We start from the raw sequence: 23,771 nt of genomic DNA, 5'->3' as shown, positions 1-23,771 counted from the left end.
TGTAATATTTATATGCTCAATTGTATGAACAATCTTTTCAAAATTAGAGAAAATTGTATCAAAAACAAAAACAATGTAATCTTAAACACCAAGAAATAAACGTTTATAAGGTGATAAAAGAAACATTTGTATTTATCTAAAATAAATCCCTAAACTTAGATATGGTTCAGAACTATAGTTAAGACCAGGTTTATGCATTCTTAAGAGGCCCTGTTACAATGGAAAAACAGTCCCCTGCAGTGACATTAGTGACTGGAAGTGGTAATCTGGTTTTGAAGAGACCCAACACTTCTGCCATACATAAGGGCCTCTAGGCATTTCAGAGCAGTTGTTGAGAAAAACAGAAGTTATACATAGCTTTACACTTCTCCTTCAGGCTATACACTGCTCCTTTTTCCTTAATGGAGCTAAGCTACAATACCAGACAAACAAACATGAATGGTGCTGTTTCTAGATAAAAAGCAAGCACTTCACCACATGATTCACCATTCTTACAGTATTCACATTTACTGATCTATACAGACATAGAGAGGAGCTGAATTCAGTGATATACAGGTTTATGTGATTTGGGGAAGACTCTCTAAGCAAAAAGCAGAATAAATCCTGACAGGACTCCTAGGATAAGCAGCAAGAGTCCTACACACTCCACCCACATACAGTGATTGAGAGCTCTTTCTGTATCAGTGTATCTTTAGAGAAGGTTGTCAATCACTCTGTGTGGGGGCAGGATACTCAGGACTCTCACTGTGGCTTTTAGGAGTCCTGTTAATTTTTAAAATTGAATCAGAAATCCTGTTATAAATAGTATAAATCTCTATATCATAGACTACATACAGAACATAAATCACCTGACAAGTTCCCTTTAAAGTAAATAGAATTTTATCTTGTTTTGTCAGAGTTTTCTTGTGACTTACTACTTTGACTTCAAGTAAAAAATGCTATTCTAACATACTTCGTACAGATGCATCCTTAAGAAACAACCTCAATGTTTAGCCCAGGGTTTTGCCTCTGTTGTTACACATGTTCAGTAATGATAGTATGCATCATCGAACCCTTACGGCTTATGTAATATTTTGTGCTTTAATTTATGCTGAAAAATTACATTTTAAACTTTACTTCATAGCTTGCTGTTTCTAATTCACACCTTTTAAATCACTCACGTTATATTAAACATATTGTAAACTGAAGTGGTAGAATGTAGAGCATAGAATGTAGAACTTTAAATCAGAAACAAATATGCTCTTTAGCCTTTATAACAAAGGTAACTCTCCAGTTTAATGGACCCCTTAGAGCTATTGCAACATTTGGCATATAGGGGTCGGCAATTAAAAATGTCAAAACCTGTGCTTTTATGGTACACTTTAGTATACTGCATCTGTAAAAACTGCATTGCAAGAAGGAAAATTGTAACTTATGCCGCAATATAAAATATCCTATTACCTATAAAAACTGGAGCAAATTTGTATACTGCCAAAAGAAAAGTTTTGGCAACATTGTGAACAACTAGCTTTTATCCTTCCTTTATTATAGCAGTGAATGAATAGCATTTCTTTCTTGATCTTTAAATTTTCCATTATAAATGCTCAATTATAAATTAATAATTAATTATACAATTTTTTCATAACTATTATTGAAGCTAAAAAGGGCAGAAGAGACAAAATATACATATGTGAGTTCAGTCACTTGTTACAATGGGTTTTAACACAACAGTGTAATACTCAATATATCACAGATAGTTTGTGTAATCCATAAAATTATAATATTATGTATTAGGCTATGAACCCCTATATTAAATCATGAACTACACTAACAACCATCTATAAAAAAAATGAAAATAAAAATCAAAACAAAGAATAGCTGTCTACAAAGCACAGCATTAACTCCGAGAGTTAGACACTGGCTGCATACTAAATAATAAAATAAATACTGGAAAAGTGAACTTTTAGAAAGTAATGCAAATTGAAATTAAACATTATGATTTGGGTTGAGTGAATTGATTATTTTAAAAACGAATCAATCAAAGATGAAATTCTTGCGCTGCCGCCAAGAGCCAATGTCGTTATGGATAGCTCTAATTATAATAATGTCGCTGGTGGGTTCTGCCCGGGTTATTGCCTATGTCCTGGTATAAGTGTGTAAAAACTGAAAAGGAAGCTCTGAACCCACACTGATAAAGATCGTGTAGACCGCTAAATTTATTAGTCTCTCACAAGTTTGAGCTGTAGCTGGTGAGAGTAGAAGGGGAATGTGAATTAAATTACAATAACTGCCTCATCAATGCTGACAGCGATAAATATGTACAAGTAAGTAAAATTAATAAACTTCCACTATTTGGGTTGTTATTGGTGTAAGCAAGGAGGGCAATATTATATCACATCCAATCAGTATTTGCCTCAATGATAATATGGGGGTGATACAAACCAAGCCGGGTTATATCTGCTTCCCCGCTACCTCCTCAAGTAACTTTCAGGCTGCCGCGTTGTAAATCTTGCGATAGGTCTTCAGCTTCAGCTTGGATGTGATATAATATTCCCCTCCTTGCTTGCACAAATAACAGCCCAAATAGTGGAAGTTTATTAATTTAACTTACTTGTACATATTGATCGGTGTCAGCATTCATGAGGCAGTTATTGTAATTTAATTCACATTCCCACTTCTACTCTCACCAGCTACAGCAAAAACTTGTGAGAGACTAATAGATTTAGCGGTCTACACGATCTTTATCAGCGCGGGTTCAGAGCTTCCTTTACTATTTAAGAAACTACGTTAATAATATGGGCTCTGTCTTACTATAAAATGTCCTCTTTCCTAAGTTTCTGCAAATATCGCGAGACTTCGTCTCGCTTCTATCACATGTCAGTTCATTTATTGGCTTAAATTACTTTATCAAAATCCGAAACTGAACTTGGCTTTGTTAATGAGGCACGAAGCTGTGCTTGGCTTAGTATTTAGAGACGGTACATTATGGCAATAAACAGACTGACATAATAGAAGTGATACAAAGTACTTAAGTCTTGTGATATTTGCAGAAACTTCGTAAAAAGACCTCTGCGGAGGACATACATTTTAAAGTAAGACGGGGGGCGGAGCCAAGCCACTGAAAAAGATGGCTGCTGATTCCTAGCTCTTCCACCCCGAGATGCTCTAAAGCGGCCCACAGCATACCACACCTGATTAAAAGCACAGGAGAGGTGGTCTCCTGAAGTGCGGATCCACGGCCCTTCTACCTGAAGTGGAAATCGTCGGGTTCTGAGCAGGGATCCGGCAGTTCTGGTGGCATCTCACTCCCCAGCGTGCCACCTTGTCACGCGCCATTGCTCCTGCGCTGATCTCTTGCACTCGCTGTTAACGGTAGCCATTTTAGGCTCAAGTACAACTAGGATAATAACTCGCTCAAACGGCGCTGTGTGACATACAACAAAACAGGGGGTCAAACTATACTATTACCCTGCAGCCCTAAGAAGTTAACAGCACCCCATTGAGGTGCATTGAGATATATATTCGGATAGATACTCATCTCACTGGTTTCATATTACAAAGAGTGGCAGCCACTTCACTTAACAGCTTTACTATGACCAAAAAGAGGAGCAAATCGGCTGCCCCAAGGAAACTGATGGACTTTTTTGAAGTGGCAGCTTCATCTGGGCCTACCAGGTCTGAATCCGCTCCTCCATCCCTGCGCCCTTTAAGCGCCTCAGCTCAATCCAGAGGCTTAGTGGATGAAATAGACGAGACAGATCAACCTTTATCCACCCATATTGCCACGGATAGCACCTTTGAACATGCTGGTTCAGGCAAGAGACGGGCAAACATATCAATGTCTGCATCACCGAATAGCAAAGGTCCAGAACACAAAAAGAGTAATGCACTAGATGGAAATGGTGGAAATACTGAAGCTACACCTGAGAGTGACATCTCTCAGTTTCCAACTTCATCAAAACCTGTTACAGTAGATACTCTAAAGGACATGCTTATCGTCCTACAAAATGGGATTAATAAGAATGTATCATCCCTAATCCACAAGCTCCAATCTAACATAACAGCTATGGAAGAAAGAACAGACCATCTGGAACGCAAAATGTCAGAGTTCTCAAGTGCACACAATGAGCTGGTGGATGCACACAACACGCTAGAGTAGGATGTTCGGTGGCTCAAAGTAAAAGCCACAGACACAGAGGACAGATCCCGCAGAAATAATATCAAATTACGTGGCATTCCAGAAGAAGTGACTGCTTCTGAATTGATGGACTATCTTAAAAAACTCTTTCATACGCTAGTGCCTTCCTTAACATCAATGGATCTCACTTTAGACCGTGCACACAGAATTCCTAAGCCTAAAACAGCGCCAAATAAAGCTCCCAGAGACGCACTAGTGAGGGTACATTTTTATCATATTAAGGACCTAATAATGTATGAGGCCCGCAAATATGACTCGTTCCCATCGCCTTACACGGCTATTTCTTTATTCCCGGACCTATCTGCGGCTACACTTCAAGCTAGAAGGGACTTCCTACCAATAACCAAGATGTTGAAAGAGAAAGACATCAAATATCGTTGGGGATTCCCCGTCAAGCTTCTAATTTCCAGGAATGAAGAAGTGGAACATCACAACCCCCGGATCTCCTTCTCCTCAGACATCGCAGAGATGTCCGACGGTCTCCACAGACTGGACAACAGTCAACACTTGAGTATACTAGCAGTTACCATCATTGATTTAACCTGCCATTACTCCCACAGGTGTGAACATTGCAATATGGGTTTATATTTTCTGAGCATCTGAAATGTTCTCCTAATGTCTTCATCCTTTGTACTACAGTACACTACAAGTCCTTGTCATAGGATTGCTTGTTCTGTACACTGGTACTTAAGTACAGTTCATGTTATTTGTTTTCTTGTGTTTTTTCTGTTAACTCTTGTTACAGACGATTTGGGCAATATATACCTTATCAGTTTCTCAATTTTGAAACATGTGGCCACCTCTCTGTGGAACGAGGGCACAACAAATAATGTGAAAATACCATGGTAATATCTATAGCATCTCTTAATGTTAAGGGCCTCAACAGCCCTTACAAGCGCAGCATGGTCTGGAGAGAAGCCAAATCTCTTGGCTGCGATATTCTTTTTTTTACAAGAGACTCACTTTCACAAAGAGAAGTCTACTAAGTTTACTAACAAATCATTCCCACATATCTTCTTATCATCATGCCCTTCAAAACACAGGGGAGTGGCCATAGCAATTAAGAACACAGTTGCTTTCACTTTGCGTAACATTATCACAGACAGGGCCGGTGCAACCATATAGGCAAACTAGGCGTTCACCTAGGGCGCCGGCCTGCTGGGGGCGCCCTGGTGGGCTCCCCCTGACTGAGGCTGCAGCCCTGGGCTCTTGAGCCGCCCCCAGCGCTGTTACAGGGGGGCCAGGAGGCTTCTTAAATATGGCAGAGCAGGCATCTGCTTACACTGATGGCAGGTGCCTGCTCTGCCAGTAAATTACCGAAGGAGAGGAGGCGGGCGGCAAGGGAGGCTGTTCTAGCAGCTCCCCACTCCTTCCTCGTGCGCCCTCTGTGATGCCGGAATATGACGTCATTCCAGCCCCGGCAAACTAAACGGCGCGCTGGAGGACTGAGGAGCTGCACCACACTGGACCCCAGGGAGGTGAGTGTTTAAGTGTTTGACTGAGTGAGTGTCTGCCTATGTATTTATGTCAGTAAGTGTATGTATGTATGTATGTATGTATGTCTGTCTTTCTGTCAGTAAATGTATGTGTGTCTGTCATTGAGTGTCTGTGTGTGTATGTCAGTGAGTGAGTGTATGTCAGTGAGTGTGGATGTCTGTCGGTCAGTAAGTGTCTGTGTGTTTGTCATTGAGTATGTGTATTTTTGTCACTGAGTATATGTGTGTGTTTGTCTGCCAGTGAGTGAGTGTCTGTCAGTGAGTTTCTGTGTGTGTGTGTGTTTCAGTGGGTAGGTGTATGTCTGTCAGTGAGTGTCTGTCAGTGAGTGAGTGTGTGTCTGTCTGTCAGTAAGTGTATGTGTGTCTGTCAGTGAGTATGTCTGTCAGTGAGTTTCTGTGTACGTCATTCAATGTGTGTCTGAGTGCTCGTCTGTCTGTGAGTGAGTGAGTGACATAAGGGGGCGGCAAAATGGATCACAGATCCTCATGGACGCTACTAAGGTCTAGTATGAGATGTTAACAATGTAACTTATGCATTCATTAACGTGTACTTTCCTAATAGACCTCAAAAGCGGTTCTGGACAGCTCTTTTGCCCAAAATAAGGTCAGTGAGTGAGGGGAAAATGGTACTGGGAGGAGACTTTAACACGATCCTGGATGCTCATTTAGACACCACTGCTCCTGGGAGACGTATGCCACCACTAGCTTCCGCTCTGGCCATGGAGGGGTTATATGATGTATGGTGCTGTCAACATGGAGGTGACAGAGATTATACGTTCTTCCCCCCCCCGCGTCAATCATACTCCAGAATTGATTTTTTTTTTGTAGGCTGGTTACGAATAATCCTGCTGCTCACATTGTTTTGATAAAGGCACTTGCATGTGCCGAAACGGGCGTCACCTCTTCTATTGAATTTTTTTGTAGTCAACAAAACCTCGCTGCTACAGGCGAGCTCCACAAGCATTAAAGTAAGACGGGGCCCATATTATTAACTTTTAAAATGCAATCCGAACCCGATTCGCTCAACCCTAATTATGATATAGAAAATGCATCTTGATGCATACATACAAGGCTGTGTGTATAAGATAATTGTTTACCTCTTATACCCACTGACTAAGAAAGTATGTAGATATTCCTTGTAGAAACTCCTTGTGGGCACCAATATGCATTTAAGAGAAAATAATTCTACTTTAAAGACTCGTCTAACAGCTCATTCATAAGAAAAAGCCGCAAAACAGATCCGCCATTGTTCTTAGGGAAAAAAGTATAATATAGCACCTATTTAAATAAATGAACATCTGTGTAAAAAAGAGCCAGGAGCATGGGATACCCCAAATGTGGATAATTAATATGCTTTAATAGGGTGTATGCAAAGAGTATTTCCAAGAAGGACAAACCCTTAAATAAATAGATGCAACTGTGAGAATCTAGTAGTATCAGTACATCACAGTTTATACATGCTAACCTATAGACAACAGAAGTGAGGACAGATGAAAGACAGTAACATATGGCTGACCAGATTAGACTACACACATAATTTGTTTATAATCCGTAACCATGGAAGCACCGAGGTCTCCATAGCTATAGAACTATATGTTAAAAAAATGTATCAAAATTATTTGCAAAGTTGCATAATTGTTTATTATTTTAAAAGCTTTGAAGTAATAATACAGTTAGTTGAAAAGCTTCACGTAGTAGTTATGGTTAACATATAAAACAACTAGGCTTGCCATTCAGGTTTTTAGGACTCCTAAAGTCAGAGACACCTGGGTGACAACTACTTTAAAGAGTAAAAGAGTAAATATTTTGATATGCTATAATTAGTGAGGGTCCAAGCAAAGAGACACCTGCCGATTGAGAAGTTAGAAGCATTCAGCTGAGCACTGTCTTTTCTCTCTACTGAAAGTGGAACTAAAGATGGCCTCATAGACTTTCTACTTTCTATAGCTCATATTCAGCAGTAAAAAGAGACAGCACTCAGATTAACACTTCTAACCCCATGTTTTAGAAATTGGAGGGGTCTCATCACTTAGAATATTAGAATAACTGAAAAATATGCCCATGTGTGTGTGTGTGTGGGGGGGGGGGGGGTTGTTTTGGCACCTCCCACACTCTACCGCAATAGTAAAGACTAATGTTTGAAGGTGACAGTAGCAAAATATAAAATCTAACTTTTAATATTAGTCTAGTTAAAACTTGGATAAACAGAAATAGATACCCTATAGCAAGAACCCCAATTCCAAGCAAAAAAAATACAAAAACACTATTCACAATCAATATCCTCCTTTTTAGGAAAGAGAGTCAATAATAAGGAGGATTGCAATATGGACTGGTATATGAAAATTAGTAAGTAAATCTTACCAGTCCTGTGGTTCTGCACAGGGTTAGTATGGATCGAGGCCCGGTTCGATAGGCAGTGGCTGCGTCCTATGGATGCTTACCCTAATTTACCCTCACCAAACTAGTACGCCCTGATGACCTCCTAATATGGAGTAAACATCCTGAAAAGAGTCACCCCATCCGGAATCTTACCCTATTATCAAGGCCCTAGACAGCCCTAATCTTACATATATTCACACTGTCTGTAGAGCATAAAGTGCTATAGAAAAGTGCCAGAAAAAAAGCGCAAACAAAAAAGAACAAAAAACAAAAGTGTCCCAATGCATTTCATCCAATTATTAAAAGCCCCAGACTCATCAGGTGACACAGGGATAAAAATGAGTAGGGGGAAGTCAAAGTCCCTGCTCTGTCTATTAAAGAGTAGCAACATGCATGTGGCAAGGCTACATATCTGTTTGTAGGTAGTGGTTTGCGTATGGCAAGACTACCTTATCAGCAGCAGGGACACTGAACAGTTCTTAGTGTCCCTGCTCAGCACATTATCCGGCAGTACCTAGTCTCATCACTTGAACCCCCATGATCAAGATCTTTAATATGTCATTGTGATGTATCAAACGTTTTTACAAAGTTTAGCCAATCACTCTTTCAATGGGGTTCTGACTTGCCCTGGCCACTACGTTCCCAGTGTATAAACATCCGGTTTGACGGCTGCTGAATTAAATCACAGGTCACGGTGCTGAAACCAGAGCTCCCATGAATCATGTCAGTGGGTCACAAGAAACAAGAGAAATGTCTAACCCCTGTGGATGGGTCATCCCAAAAGACCTCCAAAGATAGAAAACACGAATAATACGTGTCTATAAGTCAGTTGTTAATAGATGATAGATGTTAGATGTGACAGCTCTATTTAAGAGTATATTATTTTTTTTATTGGGGGCTAATATGTGTATTAATTAATAAACATAAAACAAGTCATAGATTAAATGGCACAATTTAGACTTGTGTATCCCTTGGTAAGATTGCACTATATCTTTCTCCCTCGGGCATTATAAAAATGCTAAAATTTTTCATCTTGTTAAAATACTTTCATCTTGCTATTCATTATTTATATAATGTCTTCTAATAAAATGTTGGAAAGAATACATGCTAGGAAATTGAAATATTGATTTTACCGATTCACCTATTACAGGTTGTAAGCAGAAGGTTTTCGTTGTAAAGCCAAATTGAGTAATATATCATGGGGAACTTCTCTGGTTTTGTGTAACCTTTCTATAACATATGTTTCCTGAGCTTGACCTTTGCCAAATTGATCCAGTTGCCCATTAACCAGTATAATTGAGTATTTCAGAAAGACATGACTCCAAGCCAAGTCTGTGCTACCTATGAATAGACACTGTGCACACTTTAATGCATGGATATTTAGCTCTATGCACATGGGAGAATCCAAGTACCCTATACATAAGTTCTCTGGTATTTCATGTATGAAAGGGATTTGTGTAAATGGAGACAATCTCTGCACAATACTACATAATATTTTGACCCCACAGTATACAAGCATTAAAATAAAGAAATAATTCATCTGTATGATCAATGTATGCATAGTATTCCTTATCATTGTATCATCTTCGTATCTATGAGGAACAGTCTCTCAATAATCTATTTGTTCAAGCAATGCAAACGTGAATTTATTCCTTTTTGTCATACGATCCTCCCAAGGACAACACACAAAATGAGTCTCAGATCATAGATTAAGCTAGGTCATAAAAAAGTCAATTAGCATGAGAGCAATACTCTTGGTTTGGTACTAAACCACTGGTTGTATTTTAGTAACATGAATAAACACATAATCCAGAGCTCTGTCTTCTCTTAAGAGAAATAATGCAATTTGGAAAAGTCATTACTGAACATTGCCAGACTTATTCCGATCACAAACTGAAGAGCTTGTAATTTAATCAGGACTCTGTATCATTAAAACTGCATCTGCAAGTACAAGTGATGATACTGTATTAGAAGAATCATTTATTTTCTACTTATACTTCAAACTTTCTCTTTCCACTTCAGTGTAAACTCTTTAGGCTATATTTTATCACAATACAAGCATAGAAAAGTGCTATGCAATAGATGCCTTTCAAATTTAATGACTGCATGCAAGAAGAAGGCGGTTTCTGGAATTCTCATACTGGATTAAATAGAAAAAGTCACTTATAGTGAAATCTATAAAGATAACATTTTTCTATATATGCTGCCTTGAAGGTTTCACCAGAAAATGGCCTACATGACATACTGCATTGTACTTTGCGACCAATATTATCAAATGTCATGGCTGGTTTGTAAAATTTGGCTCATCTTTAAACCTAACTCCTTTATTTAGAAATGCTACTCCAGTTTTCAGCACCCCACCCACCTAATGGAGTAGCTCTGAGACTTTCCCAGTTATAAATCTGAAGTGAATTATTAACATAACTAATCATATCCACTTTTCAAAACTAGATTGAGTGGCATAAAAATGCAAAAAGTCACAAAAATGTTTTGAAAGTAACCTCAAAAAGTTGGGAAAGCCCTATTTTGTAACTTTTTGAAGAAAAAATTCTTGATTGGAAGATTTGATAATTCCCCCACCCCCTCTATTTTAAAGCATATTAATTTAAAATATTTATTCAAATCAGAATTATTAGTCAAGAATTTGATGTGTAACCATTAGTATAAAAAATAACAATTAATCAAAAATATTAGCTATAGAAAATGCAGATGCAAATAACCTCTGGGGTTTAATATTTAAGTTTTTCCCTAAAATGTATCTATTTCCTGACAAATTTCCATTCGGTTAAGTAATCTGTCTTGAACTGAACATGAATGGAGATACCAGTGCCTTTCATCCATTATATTAACACTTTAAAATGAATGAATCTAATCCAGTGTCCAAGAATCCGGAACGTCTGATGGTCCAACACTTATCTCCAAAACAGTGACAATACAATTATCACATCAGATATGGCAGGTAACAGATGTGCGGCGCAGAGGGGAGAAAAGGGGAGAACCATTTCACTAGAGAGAGGGAGGAGTGGTGACCCCTAACTCACCTAGCACTGGCACATGGCGGCCCTGACATCCCTAGACGGGCTGCTAACCCGTACACCAATCATTTGCCTTGTCCCTGGCTTACCCTGAAATAAGCCCTAGGTAGTGAGTAGGGCGGTGGGAGCACTAGTCCTCACCAAACAGGAGAGAACCGGAGATCCGACAGCACCAGTTCCAACAGCTCCACAGCAACTCCGACTCCACCAGAGGTCAGAATAGAATATCTGGAAAGAAGGTCTATATCTGACAACAAGGGGAGCAGAAAGGGAGAATATATAGTATCTGGGAGTGGCTGACAGAGAACAGCTGAAAGGAAAAGCTACAGATTCCTAAATGGGACAAAAAGGATCGCAAACCTAAGCAGGAAAACCTGGACCCAAATTCATTCTCACCACTAGGTCATGGAGCGATCTCTTGAAACCGACCGAGTGGCCACCCGCTGAGACCTTCTGACCCTAGGCACAACAGGGTCAGCGATAGGTCGTGACACCCTCGTGACAACAATGTGGAATTTCATAAAAACAAAAGTAGAAGGCGGAGCAGGCACAACCAATTAGTGAATAAAAAAATCCCAAATGATATCTCAGATTGTGATATCCTAGTGGTCAGGTTATCATTCATAAGGCATCTAAAGGGTCAGGTACAGGAATATTTGTCAATTTCTGAACTTTTTAATGGATCCTTACAGAAGTGCAAGCTAAAACATTTACTTCTACCGATAGGCAAATAGCTTGAAAGATTAATTACATGGAAAATTAGCCTACCATATTCATGCTATATATAAATACACCTAGTGTTAGGCAAATTAATACTTTATTGGGTTGATGACTGGAGTTTGCTTTCCTTCACCTCTGCCTCTGCTGTATATATGACTCAAATGTATTTAAGAAACTTTGTTAACTACATAAAATTGTTTGGAGAATGGAAAGTATGCTGCCTTTTGTTCCAGTTTTATAACAAACAGTTAAGAACCTCTACATTGTCGATTCTATACATTCTACAGTGATTGTACAAATACTGCGAGACGTACAGCATGATTACTTGAATGTCCTTGTCCCTGTTTGCTGCCAATAATGCAGCCTTTACAAAGACATACAAATATTTGTGTATATACCTTTTCAAAGACCTATACACTTAGCAAAGTAGCTGAAACATTAAGAATAGAAGAAGACAGTAAATAGGAATGCTTCTAGCCGTGGGACAGTAATTCAGTAATTGCATATTGCAATGATAACATAGTGCAGGCCAAGAACAGCAATGTTCAAAATTGATATACTGATAGATTTTCTCAGCACAAAGAGTGTGGAATGGTTTTACCCGGTCCGAAGAAGAGACATGATGAAAAGAAAATTACTGTCCCATATTTAGCCCTCTCAGCCTTTTTATATACCTATTTTATTGCAACAAAACTATGATGGGTCTTATTATAATAATTTTACCAGCCATTAGATACACTACATTTAAATTGTAAATGGAATAATGAACATAATTTTAATTTCATTCTAATATTCTGCACAAATTCATTTTATAATATAACTTTTTAGGGGATGTAACTTTATGTTTCTGACACAAAGCTCCAAATACTATGATTTGCTTCATAGAGCCATAGAATGAAATTATAAAATTCTGGCTGCCTTATAGGGGTTGTCTGCTTTTTTACTATTGATGACCTATTTTCAGAATAGGTCATCAATATCAGATCGGCGGGGATCTACGAGCACTGCTTAATCTACTCTGTTTAACTGCACAGCAACTACAGCCGTGAGCAGTGTAATAACTGCTATGGCGTCCTCATACGAGCGATGCCTTCTCTTCAAACAGCTGATCGGCGGTGGTGCCGGCTGTTAGATTCCCGCCGATCTGATATTGATGACCTATCCAGAAGATAGATCATCAATAGTAAAAAGCAGATAGGGGGAGCTTGCTTAAGACATCTCCCTTTGAACTCAATAATAAATGTGGCCCCCTCTAGTGGTGACTGAAATGATAACATTCTGTTTGCCACCACTAAGAGGAGCTTTCTGAAGACAGCTCTCTTTTAACTTAATCAATCTGAATGGAGCACCCTCTAGTGGTATCAGTAGGGAAAAAGAAATGTTTAACCCTTAGAGGACCCTGCAATTTTTCATTTTTTCATTTTTATTTTTACTCACTGCCTTCCCAGAGCCATAACTTTTTTATTTTTCCATTCACATAGTCATATGAGGGTAAGTTGTATTTTCTAATGGTGCCAATTAATATTACATATGGTATAGTGGAGAGCTGTAAACAAAATTCCAAATGGGATGGAATAGGGAAAAAAAAAGGAATTCCACCACAGTAAATAATTTTCTGGATGTGTATGACTATAACATTACCACAATTGTATGATTTTTCTTGTATTTAAATACTGAAAAAATATAAAAACCTTTTTTGTAGGTATGTGTATGGAACTGTGTGAGTGCTCATTTTTTTTGCAGTCAGTCTATACTTTCAGTGATATCATGTTGAAATTTGTGTGACATTTTGATCACCTTTTATTCAATTTTTTGAGAAGGTGAAGTGTAAGAAAAATAAGCAGTTAAGTGCAGAAAAAGTAGGACCAAGCTACTCTTTGAACCCTTGTTCCTGCTTCTTCTGCCAGCATCTCCTTCATGATTGACAGGGCCAGGTCCCTGCATGGAAAGAGAGGGAAGGTCTGGCAGAGAAAGCAGGAGGAGCAAGGAGCCTCTAGGTATAAAGGCAATACCCCTGTCTACCCCTAGAGGCTTATTTGCATATATTAAAACATAATTTTTCTCAGCAATGCAGGCACATATGAACATGGGACCAACACAGATGCCTTCAGCTACCAAGCACACATACAACAGGTCAGCCAGTTTCATAGGTACACATCTAAAGACAGATGCCCTTTAAAACTCTTCATTGTGCTGTTTCTCTGTTTTTCCTCCTAGATATTTATGAATGAAATGAAAACTGGGTGCTACCAATTGGACATAAGTCTCTGCACAGTCTAGCATTGTCCAATCAGTGCTTCTAGTGCCAGTGGACACAAGGGGAATGGTAGCACCAGATTTCGAATGTATTCATGCATTTCAAGGAAAAATAACAGAGGAAAACTTGAGTTGAGCATGTGTTTTACTGACTGTGTTACAGAATGCTAAGTGGTAGAGAATGTAAGTCCTATGCAAGTTTATCATGGCACTGTCCCCTCTTGTTAAGGAAGAAGTTCCAATCATAACCATATTCTCTAAAGTATTATCGTCCTATTGTGTTAGTGATGAAATGAATATGTGCTGTTGTAGTTTCTGATGCAGCTTTTTTTAGCCAAATTTCTTAATGTTTTCCATTCCTTTGGAACCCACTTTCGACCTTGGCTCAAAAATTGCATGTAAAACTTCTGCAAAATGATTAGCATATTTTTTTTTTACTCATTAGAGCTGCATACAGAAATACAGTTTAATGTAGCACCCCCAACCTGATAGGAAACACATAATAAAATAGTGTAATTAAACAGGTTCTACTCTAGAATTCTGTATTTTTATTAAATATTAATTTTACTCCCATGGAACTTTACCTTCACCTACGGTATGATATATATATGAACTGATTTCCTTATGACAATATGACACTCACAAAAGATTCCCAAGGGCTCAAAGCTGCCTTGTGGCAGCAGATAGATTTATCGGATGCAGATTTATGTGACAAAAAGATATCCGTATCTCACAATTCTAATACCTTGCAGCTGACAGGACATATAGAAAGATGGGGGCCTTGAGCCTCAGGATTAACAATGAAATGTTAACTAAGAGGAGGAAAATAAGCTCAAGGCAAAAGAATTCAATTTTTGATTTGTGAAAAAATGAAAATTGCAGGAAAAAGAGCTAAAGGCCCATAAAATTGTGTCATCTGAGTAAAATATAACTGCAAAGCTACCTTTCTAATTTGCACAACAAAACTTTGTAGTTCTCATGAGACAGCTCTGTTCTGAGTTAACTCATTTGAATATATTTAATATGAAATATTGCATTCAGCAAACAACTGTTCTGTACCATTCAGGAAACAATACACAATGCTAAAACTATCATTTCTTTTTAACTTTTAATTTTTCATTTTTTTTGCCTAATTTTTTTTCACTTGCTCAAAAAATACAATATGATATGAATTTTAATTTATGATCCGTTGATCCAGGGAGTTATTCTGATTGCCTGATTGGAGTCGGGAAGGAATTTTTTTTTCCCCTTAAGTGGGAAAAATTGGCTTCTACCTCACAGGGTTTCTTTTGCCTTCCTCTGGATCAACTTGCAGGATAACAGGCTGAACTTGATGGGCAGATGTCTTTTTTCGGCCTTACAAACTATGTTACTATGTATGATACAATGCATTTGGAAAGTCTTCAAACTATTTCACTTTTTTCACATTTTGTTATGTTGTGGCCTTGTGCTACAATAAAAAAATATATATGTTTTTCCCTATCATTCAGCACTCAATATCCCATAATAACATAATGACAAAGTGAAAACAGAATGTTCAGCTTTTCTAATGTATTGAAAAGGAAAAACTAAATAATATTGCATTGACATAAGTATTCAGACCTTTTACTCCTGTGTTTGTTGAAGCACCATTGACAGAGATTACAGCCTCCGTCTCCTTGACTATGATGCCATCATTCGTGTTGAGTGAATCGATGTTCGCAAAGTGGACTTAGACCCACATTTCAGGAAAAATATGATTTGCTGCAAAGCCGAATCTCTTTGTGGAAACAAATCGATTTTCCCTGAAATTCCTGTAAAAATAAAAAAAATCATACTTACCTTATCAATTTAAGCATGAAGAGGCCGCCACAGCCATCTTGCTTGAAGATCCCGTGCGAAATGTCGTGCGCAGTGATGTAGGTTGTCACCACGCCGGCCGATGAGATTTTGCGCTGGATCTCCAAGCAAGATGGCCGCAGAGGCCTCTTCGCAATCAAATGGTATGATCTTTTGTTAATTAACACTAAAATGCTTTAATATGATGCCTGCAATGAACGTGGCATCTGAGGGGTTCAATGACGGGAAGTTTCTTCCATCTTCACACATAATCTTTAGAGCTCAGCCAGAATGATCATTGGGTTCATGTTCTCTTACCAAGATCCTTTTACCCTAATTACCTATATTGGAGGGGTGGCCAGCTCCAGGAAGAGTCATGTTTGTTGCAAACTTCTTCCATTTAAGAATTATGGAGGCTAATGTACTCTTGGGAACTTTCAGAGAAGTAGACATTTTTTGTACCCTTCCCCAGATCTCTGCCACCACACAATCCTGTCTCTGAGCTCTATATGCAGTTCTTTCCTCATGGCTCAGTTTTTCTTCTAATATGCATTGTCAGCTATTGGGACTTAATGTAGACACCTGACAACATAGGTGGACGTCAATCATGTTATAGAAACATCTTAAAGATGAACAAGAGGAAAGAGTGCCCCCAGAGCAAAATTGGAGGTGTTGTGGCACAGGGCCTGAATCTAGCATTTCCTTTTTAATAAATGATCAGCCATTTCTAAAATTCTATTTCACTTTCTCATTATGTGGTATTGAGTGCAGAATGATTGGGAAAACTTTTTTTTAAAATTTAGCACAAGACTGCAACATAACAAAATGTGAAAAATGTAAAAGGGCCTGAAGATTTTCCAAATGCATTGTACATACCTACACACATGATCAAAGGGATACAAGCTGATAAAGACAACTAGGAGACAGAGTGTCTCAAATAAAATCACAATAGCATAATCAAATATCTTGGCCGATTTGGGCGAATCATATCAGAAATACATTTTAGGAAATTCACTCAACTCTGATCTTTCGCATTGAAGAATCTCTATGTAAATTATCTTGTAGCCTACAGATATAGGATTCACTTTCGATGAAATGTTGCCTAAATGATTATGAAGCAAGTGATCCATGTAAAAGATTTGTTTCATTTGCATAGTCCTTAGTAGAAAGAACACTATCCAGGGGAAATGTTAAACCCTTATGAGCCATGAATCTCAAAGTCATAGCAAGGATTTCATACAGTATGTATCTAGAATTTAGAAAGCACTGTTTGATATGAATCATAACTACTTACCAGAAGAAATATCAATACGATTTTTTTTGAACTTAGTAATGTTTATGTGCACAAAAACTTTGCCTTCTGTTAGGTCTATTTCAATGCTTCCAATTTCATCTGAAAAAATAGTGAAAAGCAGGAGACCATTTGTATTCCAAGTTCGGAAGTAAAAGCTGAGAGACAACACATCTTCTTCTTCTCGTCCATGAACTTCCAAGTAGCTTGTAGCATTGAAGAAGACAGGAACGGCATGCGATTCAGCACAGGTAAAACTTAAGTTGTCCTGGAAATTAAAAAAATATAGATTTATTTAAAAATAGATTGTAAAAGCCATAGTATACATGTATGGACATGCAAAAATAAAACATTATGTCATTATTCACTAAGTCCAATAAGTTGTCTTTTTATATGATTTTTGAATTCTTCTGCTATTAAATCATTGAATATCGACATATTTTGTAATGGAAATTGTCTCACCAGCTTTTTTCTCTCCCACCACCTACCCCTTTGTGTTTTGTCTAAGGTTATTTCAGATTTTTCTGACCTACAGCTTATTATTACCACCAGCTAGTATCCAGAATAACCACTGTATACAGCTTTAACAGCAGCTAGGGTTCATGTTCTCTTACCAAGATCCTTTTACCCTAATTACTTATATTGGTGGGGTGGCCAGCTCCAGGAAGAGTCATGTTTGTTACAAACTTCTTCCATTTGATGTGATCCAATTGATGTGGTCTCACAGAGGCTCCATTTCAACCCTGGGAATTAGGGTGCCCGGGTAGTACTTGGAAGTCTTGGTCATGTTCTTAAAACCGATGTCAGACATTTCTAGTTGTCTGACATGCTGCATTGTCTTGGAAGATCACATTCACTCCAGAGAAAGCAATCAGCATGTGTGGGTGTACGTGATCTACAAGGATGTATTAATACCCTAATTGGTTAAGAGTGCCTTCCACATGAATTAGTGGGCCCAGAAAATGCCACAAAAACATTCCCCAGACCATAAATCTGTCACCACCAGCTTGTGTTTTTCCAGCAATGGTTGCAGGGTGTTGGTTCTGTGATGTTTCTCACCTGACACGCCAGTGTCCATTAGTTTGATGAAGCAGAAAAAATTACTCATCGGAGAAGGCAACCCTTTTCTGATCAGTGGAGGTCCAATTTTTCCATGAAAATTGAAGCCTTTTCTGCCGATGCAATTTTGTTAGTAGAGGAGTAGTGACCATCCATCTGCTTCAGAGACCAATACGCAGTAGGTTCTCTCTGAACTGCTGTTTTAGAAGAACATCTGATAGCCCCTGCTTCTTTTGGTGGTGAGCTGCTCCACTGTAGTGTGTCGGTCCACTCATGTGCTCCTTCATACCGAACGTTCACCTTTCATATCAATAGTATTCGGTACTCTGCACTTTCCAAATTGCTTAAAATGGTACCATTTGTCCACTCACAATATACTTTCATCACAGCAGCACATGAACTGCACAGTTTCAGAAATACTGACACCCTTGGCCGGAAAACCAGTAATCATCCATTTTTGCAACTCTGATAAAATGTCTATTTTGCCATGACAGCAATGAGTGATATGTCTTCAGACAGCCTATCGTATACCTTATAAACCTTATAACTTCCCTCATGAACTACGCGCTGCTGACTTAGAAAGTAGGAGGTGGTCATAATAATGTGACTTGACTGTGTATTATACCAAAGTGTAACATTATAAAGTGTAACATAATAAAGCAAAATAGGAAAAATATTTGTAACAGATTTTATGTATATATATATATATATATATATATATATATAGTGGTCCCTCAAGTTACAATATTAATTGGTTCCAGGACGACCATTGTAATGTCACGGCGGGGAGCGGGGGAAACTCCCCACCGTGCGGTGTCAAAGGGATAACGGGTAGCTGCTAGGCCAGGATCAGGGAGCAGGTCACCTCCTAATGCGTCCCTAATTCTGACTCTGACTCCTAACCGTATGAGCCAACCCAGATGGTAGGAGGGCTCATACTCCGGAACCTCAGGTCCCTACTAACCATGAGGAAATCCCTGGACTAGGAGCAGGGTAAGACGACCTGTTCCTCCACAACACGGACAAACAGGAGTCTCCACTGGCCAAGCTGCAAGCAGAGGGGAATACATACAGCTATAGAAATGGGGTGTTTCTGTAAACTGCAGAATCAGATTAATAAATAATAAGTTTTGTTTGGCTGTTAACCCTTGCTTTGTTACTGGAAAAAAACAGATTAGAATAGAAAATTAGCCCAAAAAATTGCTGTTTTGGCACCGTTTTTATTTAATTAGTTTTACCGTGCTCATCTGAGGGGTTAGGTCATTGGGTATTTTTATAGAGCAGATTCTTATGGATGCAGCGATACCTAAAATGTCAACTTTTTTAAAATTTATTTATGTTTTACACTATATTATCTTTTTATAAACAAAAAAAACATTTTAGTATCTCCATAGTCTAAGAGTAATTTTTTTTTAGTTTTTAGCCGATTATCTTAGGTAGGGGCTCATTTTTTGCGGGCGGGATGAGAGGACGGTTTTATTGTCACCATTTTGGGGGGCATATGACTTTTTGATAGCTTGTTATTGCAATTTTTGTGATGTAAGGTGACAAAAAAAACCTTTTTTTTGCACCTTTAAAAAAAAATTTTTTACCGTGTTCATCTGAGGGGTTAGTTCATGGGGTATTTTTATAGAGCAGATTCTTACGAACGTGGTGATACCTAATATGTCTACTTTTTTTATTTATTTTAGTTTTACAAAATAATATAAAAAATAATAAAAATATTTGTTTTAGTGTCTCAAGTCTGAGAACCATAGTTTTTTATCCGATTGTCAGTGGCTAAATTGGGGAAGGGGAATATAAATTTAGTACTTCATAGAAGTGTGGTACTCCCTGAAGCAACCAATAATGCAGAGGCCCGGATGATCGGGGCAGGTATCACACTGAGTAGTGGTGTCCTTCCTTATCCCCCTCCTAAGACACACTCTGCACCTTTTTTTGGTCCGTCCCTTCTTTTGAGTATGGGGGACTACACCTGCAAAGTGTTGGCCAGGGACGATCCGGGCGCCTCCAGTTCCCGAGGTCCTCAGGCCTGCTCTTTCCCGGTCAGAAAAGATCAGGTCCTTGAGGACTGCCTCATAGAACTGAAGGAATTTCCCTGTGTTGCCAGCGCTCCGGGACAAAACAAAAGAGTTGTACAAGGCAACATGCACCAAGTAGACCACAACTTTTTTTTACCATGCCCAGGTTTTGCGCATGGCATTATATGGCTTGAGGACTTGATCAGAGAGATCAACTCCTCCCATATACCGATTGTAGTCCACGATACAATCGGGCTTGAGGACCGTTGCCGCGGTACCTCGCACAGGGACAGGGGTGATGCCGTTACCGTGAATTGTGGACAGAACAAGGACATCCCTCTTGTCCTTATATCTGACCAGCAACAAGTTTCCACTGGGGATAGGTACCTAGAGGGGGTGGGTAGGGAGGCCGCGTTGATTTTTCTGCACGGTCCCACAAGCGGACGTGGATCTGGAACAAGGGGATACTAGTATAAAAGCTATCCACATACAGATGGTAACCCTTATCTAGCAGTGGGTGCATAAGGTCCCACACAAGTTTCCCGCTAACACCCATACGGGAATCTCACCCCTCGTACACACAAAACTTGTAAGTGTACCCTGAGGTACTCTTACAAAGTTTGTACAGCTTCACGCCATACCTCGCCCGCTTAGAGGGAACATACTGGCAGAAAAGGAGTCTCCCCTTGAAAGCAATGAGAGACTCATCAACCGCGACCTCCCTTCCAGGTACATAGGCCTGCACAAATTTGGCCCCAAAGTGATTGATGACCGTCCTGATTTTGTACAGGCGGTCATAGGCAGGATCACCTTGGGGGGAGAACATGCTGTATTATTTTCATAATGCAGGCATTTCCGGATGGCCTCAAACCGGGAGCGTGTCATGGCTGTACTGTAAAGTGGGGTCTGGTAGAGGACGTCCCCACTCCAGTAATGCCTGACACTAGGTTTTTTGACTAGGCCCATGTGCAGCACGAGGCCCCAAAACGTTCTCATCTCGGCTGCACTGACCGGAGTCGATCCACCGGCCCTAGCCAAAAAGAAGCCCGGGTGTTGAGCAACGAACTGTTGGGCGTACAGGTTTGTTTGCTCCACCATCAGATTTACAAAGTGGTCACTGAAAAAAATACTTCAATAGTCGTATTCAGTGAAGCCCACTGTAGAAATCTGGATTCCTGGTTGGCCTACAAAATCAGGAATCGCGGGCTCAAAATGCTCTGGCGTACACCAGACAAGTTTATCGGCAGAGGACTCAGGTGGACTTATCTGGTGGGCCGGAAAACTAGTACGAGCCCCGGAGCTCCTTGTACTAGTGTGGGCCACAGGGTCCCTAGCGTGGCGGTCCCCTTGCTCCGCCTGGCGGCGTCTCTGCCGCCTTGGGGGCTCATCATCATCGCTAGATGATGAGGAGGACGCGGATGACAAAAGGAAAGTGGGGTCATCCTCGTCCTCACTGGGGCTCTCGGACAAGCTGGTCATATGCCTCCTCGGCCGAGAACATCCGGCGTGCCAAAGGGGAGTGTGTGTGTGCATGTGTGTGTGCGTGCGTGTTAAACTTTATTTGGTGTGCGTGTGTGTGGGGGCATGGGTGTTCGTGGACTTACCCTAAACCTAACAGACAAAAAAAAAAATCTAACTCGCTGATCAACCGTCCGAAGTTGATCAGCAGTAGGGTGTGTGATGCGCTAACAGTGGCCGGACGCTGCGGGCCACAGTCAGCATATGCAGAAAAAAATAAAATAAATGCTTGCGCCCCAAAAAAAAGTTGTGGTGGGGGGGCAGGGGAACAAGCTGCAGCACCTCTTGGGGGGGGGGGGGGGGTCTAGGGTCACATCACACAGCTGTGCTGTGGACCCCAGACACCCGAATTTTTTTTTTCCACTAACTTTCCCTGAATATCCCTGTCTAACCTAACCTATCCTTAACCTTTCCCTAAATACCTTGGTTAAGGTGGTGGTGGGGCACAGATGGGAGTGCTGGGGCACAGATGGGGGTGCTGGCAATGATGATCCCTGCAGCTGGCTCTGGAGATCATGCAGCTCTCCTCTCTCCTCGGCTCCCGGACACAAAAGGAGGAAGAAAGGAGCGCTGCAGTAATTTGAATGGCCCGCCCGCCCCAGCTGACTAATCAGAGCCGATCCTGAGAGGTGATGTCACCATCATCACTCAGGATCGCAGGATGGTGATTGGTGGTGTATTATTACACCACTGATCAACATCCTGTTCCGGGTTATCGGGTCCCCAGAGACCCGAATAACCCGGAAACGCAGCAAACCGCAGGTCTGAATTGACCTGCGGTTTGCTGCGATCGCCGACACGGGGGGGTCACAGGACCCACCGGCACATTGTCCCAGGGTGCCTGCTCAATTATTTGAGCAGGCACCCAGTTCCGATCACCGCCCGCCGCGTGGTGGTGATCAGAACTACACATGATGTACCATTACGTCATGTGTCCTTAAGTACCGGGACATCATGCCGTACTGGTACGTCATGTGTCCGGAACAGGTTAAAAGAACTAAAAATTTTAAATTGAATTAAAAACATGGCTAACAAAATCCCCCTTATTAAATAAGCCCCAAATGATAATAGGTCAAATTCAATAACACGTGGTCGTCATAGGTGTTGATTTGAATTCCTCTGAGGCCCCAACAATTTGGCATTCACCGTACAGAAAAGATCAAGTGATTGTGTGGCTGGAGGTATTTAAGATGGTCATTGGATAACAATTTTACTGCAGGCCAATGGAGTACAAGCCCCAAACATTAGGCATTCACCGGGCAGAAAAGGCCTTTTATGTCGCTGTATTTACATAAGACAGGGACCATTCTTTGCTCTGGGTGGTGGCAGATATGTGTGGGCTGGCATGAGGAAATTCAATTAATCATGGTAATCACAGGTGTAGAATTCCTCCGAGATCCATGCCTCATTCATTTTTAGAAATGTGAGGTAGTCCACACTGTCGTGAGCTAGAGGGTCACGATCCCCCCTGCTGCGCTGAACGTCCTTTCGGACAGGACACTCGAAGAGGGGCAAGCCAAGTGTTCCATGGCAAATTGTGCCAGCTCTGGCCATAGGTCAAGCCTGCACACCCAGTAGTCCAGGGGTTCCTCGCTTCTCAGAGCGTCCACATCAACCGTTAACTCGATGTAGTCGGACACCTGTCGGTCTAAGCATTCCCTGAGGCTGAATCTGGAGGGCGGCTGTCGATGGGTTGGCTGCAAGAATGATCTCATATCCGAAGTGACCAACACATCTTCAAACTGCCCTCTTTTCGCAGGTGTGGTAAGATTTTACCCACACCTGTTTTGCTGTGGGTGAAAAATCCTCTGCCAGTGCCTGCAACAGCAAAATGCAGCATCTCTCTCAGCAAGACCTGGAAATGCTGCATTCTGAAAGCCCTCTGTGATGCTGGTAACATGTCCGGCATTTTTTGTTTGTACCGGGGTTCTAAGTACGTTGCCACTCAGTACTGGTCCTTGCCCTTTATGCTTTTTATACGTGGGTTCCTCTTCAAACACT

At 40.3% G+C, this 23,771-nt stretch overlaps 1 protein-coding gene across 1 annotated transcript in view; it reads right to left on the bottom strand.

The window, feature by feature from the left end:
• The window catches only part of CNTNAP2 (contactin associated protein 2), a 2,268,074-nt gene that overhangs the window by 1,129,966 nt on the left and 1,114,337 nt on the right, over positions 1 to 23,771 (bottom strand). Inside the window, exon 8 of the mRNA XM_040431924.1 lies at positions 17,176 to 17,440. Within this exon, the coding sequence (XP_040287858.1) occupies positions 17,176 to 17,440 (265 nt within the window). The remainder of the gene's footprint in view (positions 1 to 17,175; positions 17,441 to 23,771) is intronic.

The sequence above is a fragment of the Bufo bufo genome, chromosome 5, assembly GCF_905171765.1.
Source record: "Bufo bufo chromosome 5, aBufBuf1.1, whole genome shotgun sequence".
In the NCBI taxonomy this organism is placed as follows: Eukaryota; Metazoa; Chordata; class Amphibia; order Anura; family Bufonidae; genus Bufo; species Bufo bufo.
This window is presented reverse-complemented; position numbering and strand designations above follow the sequence as displayed.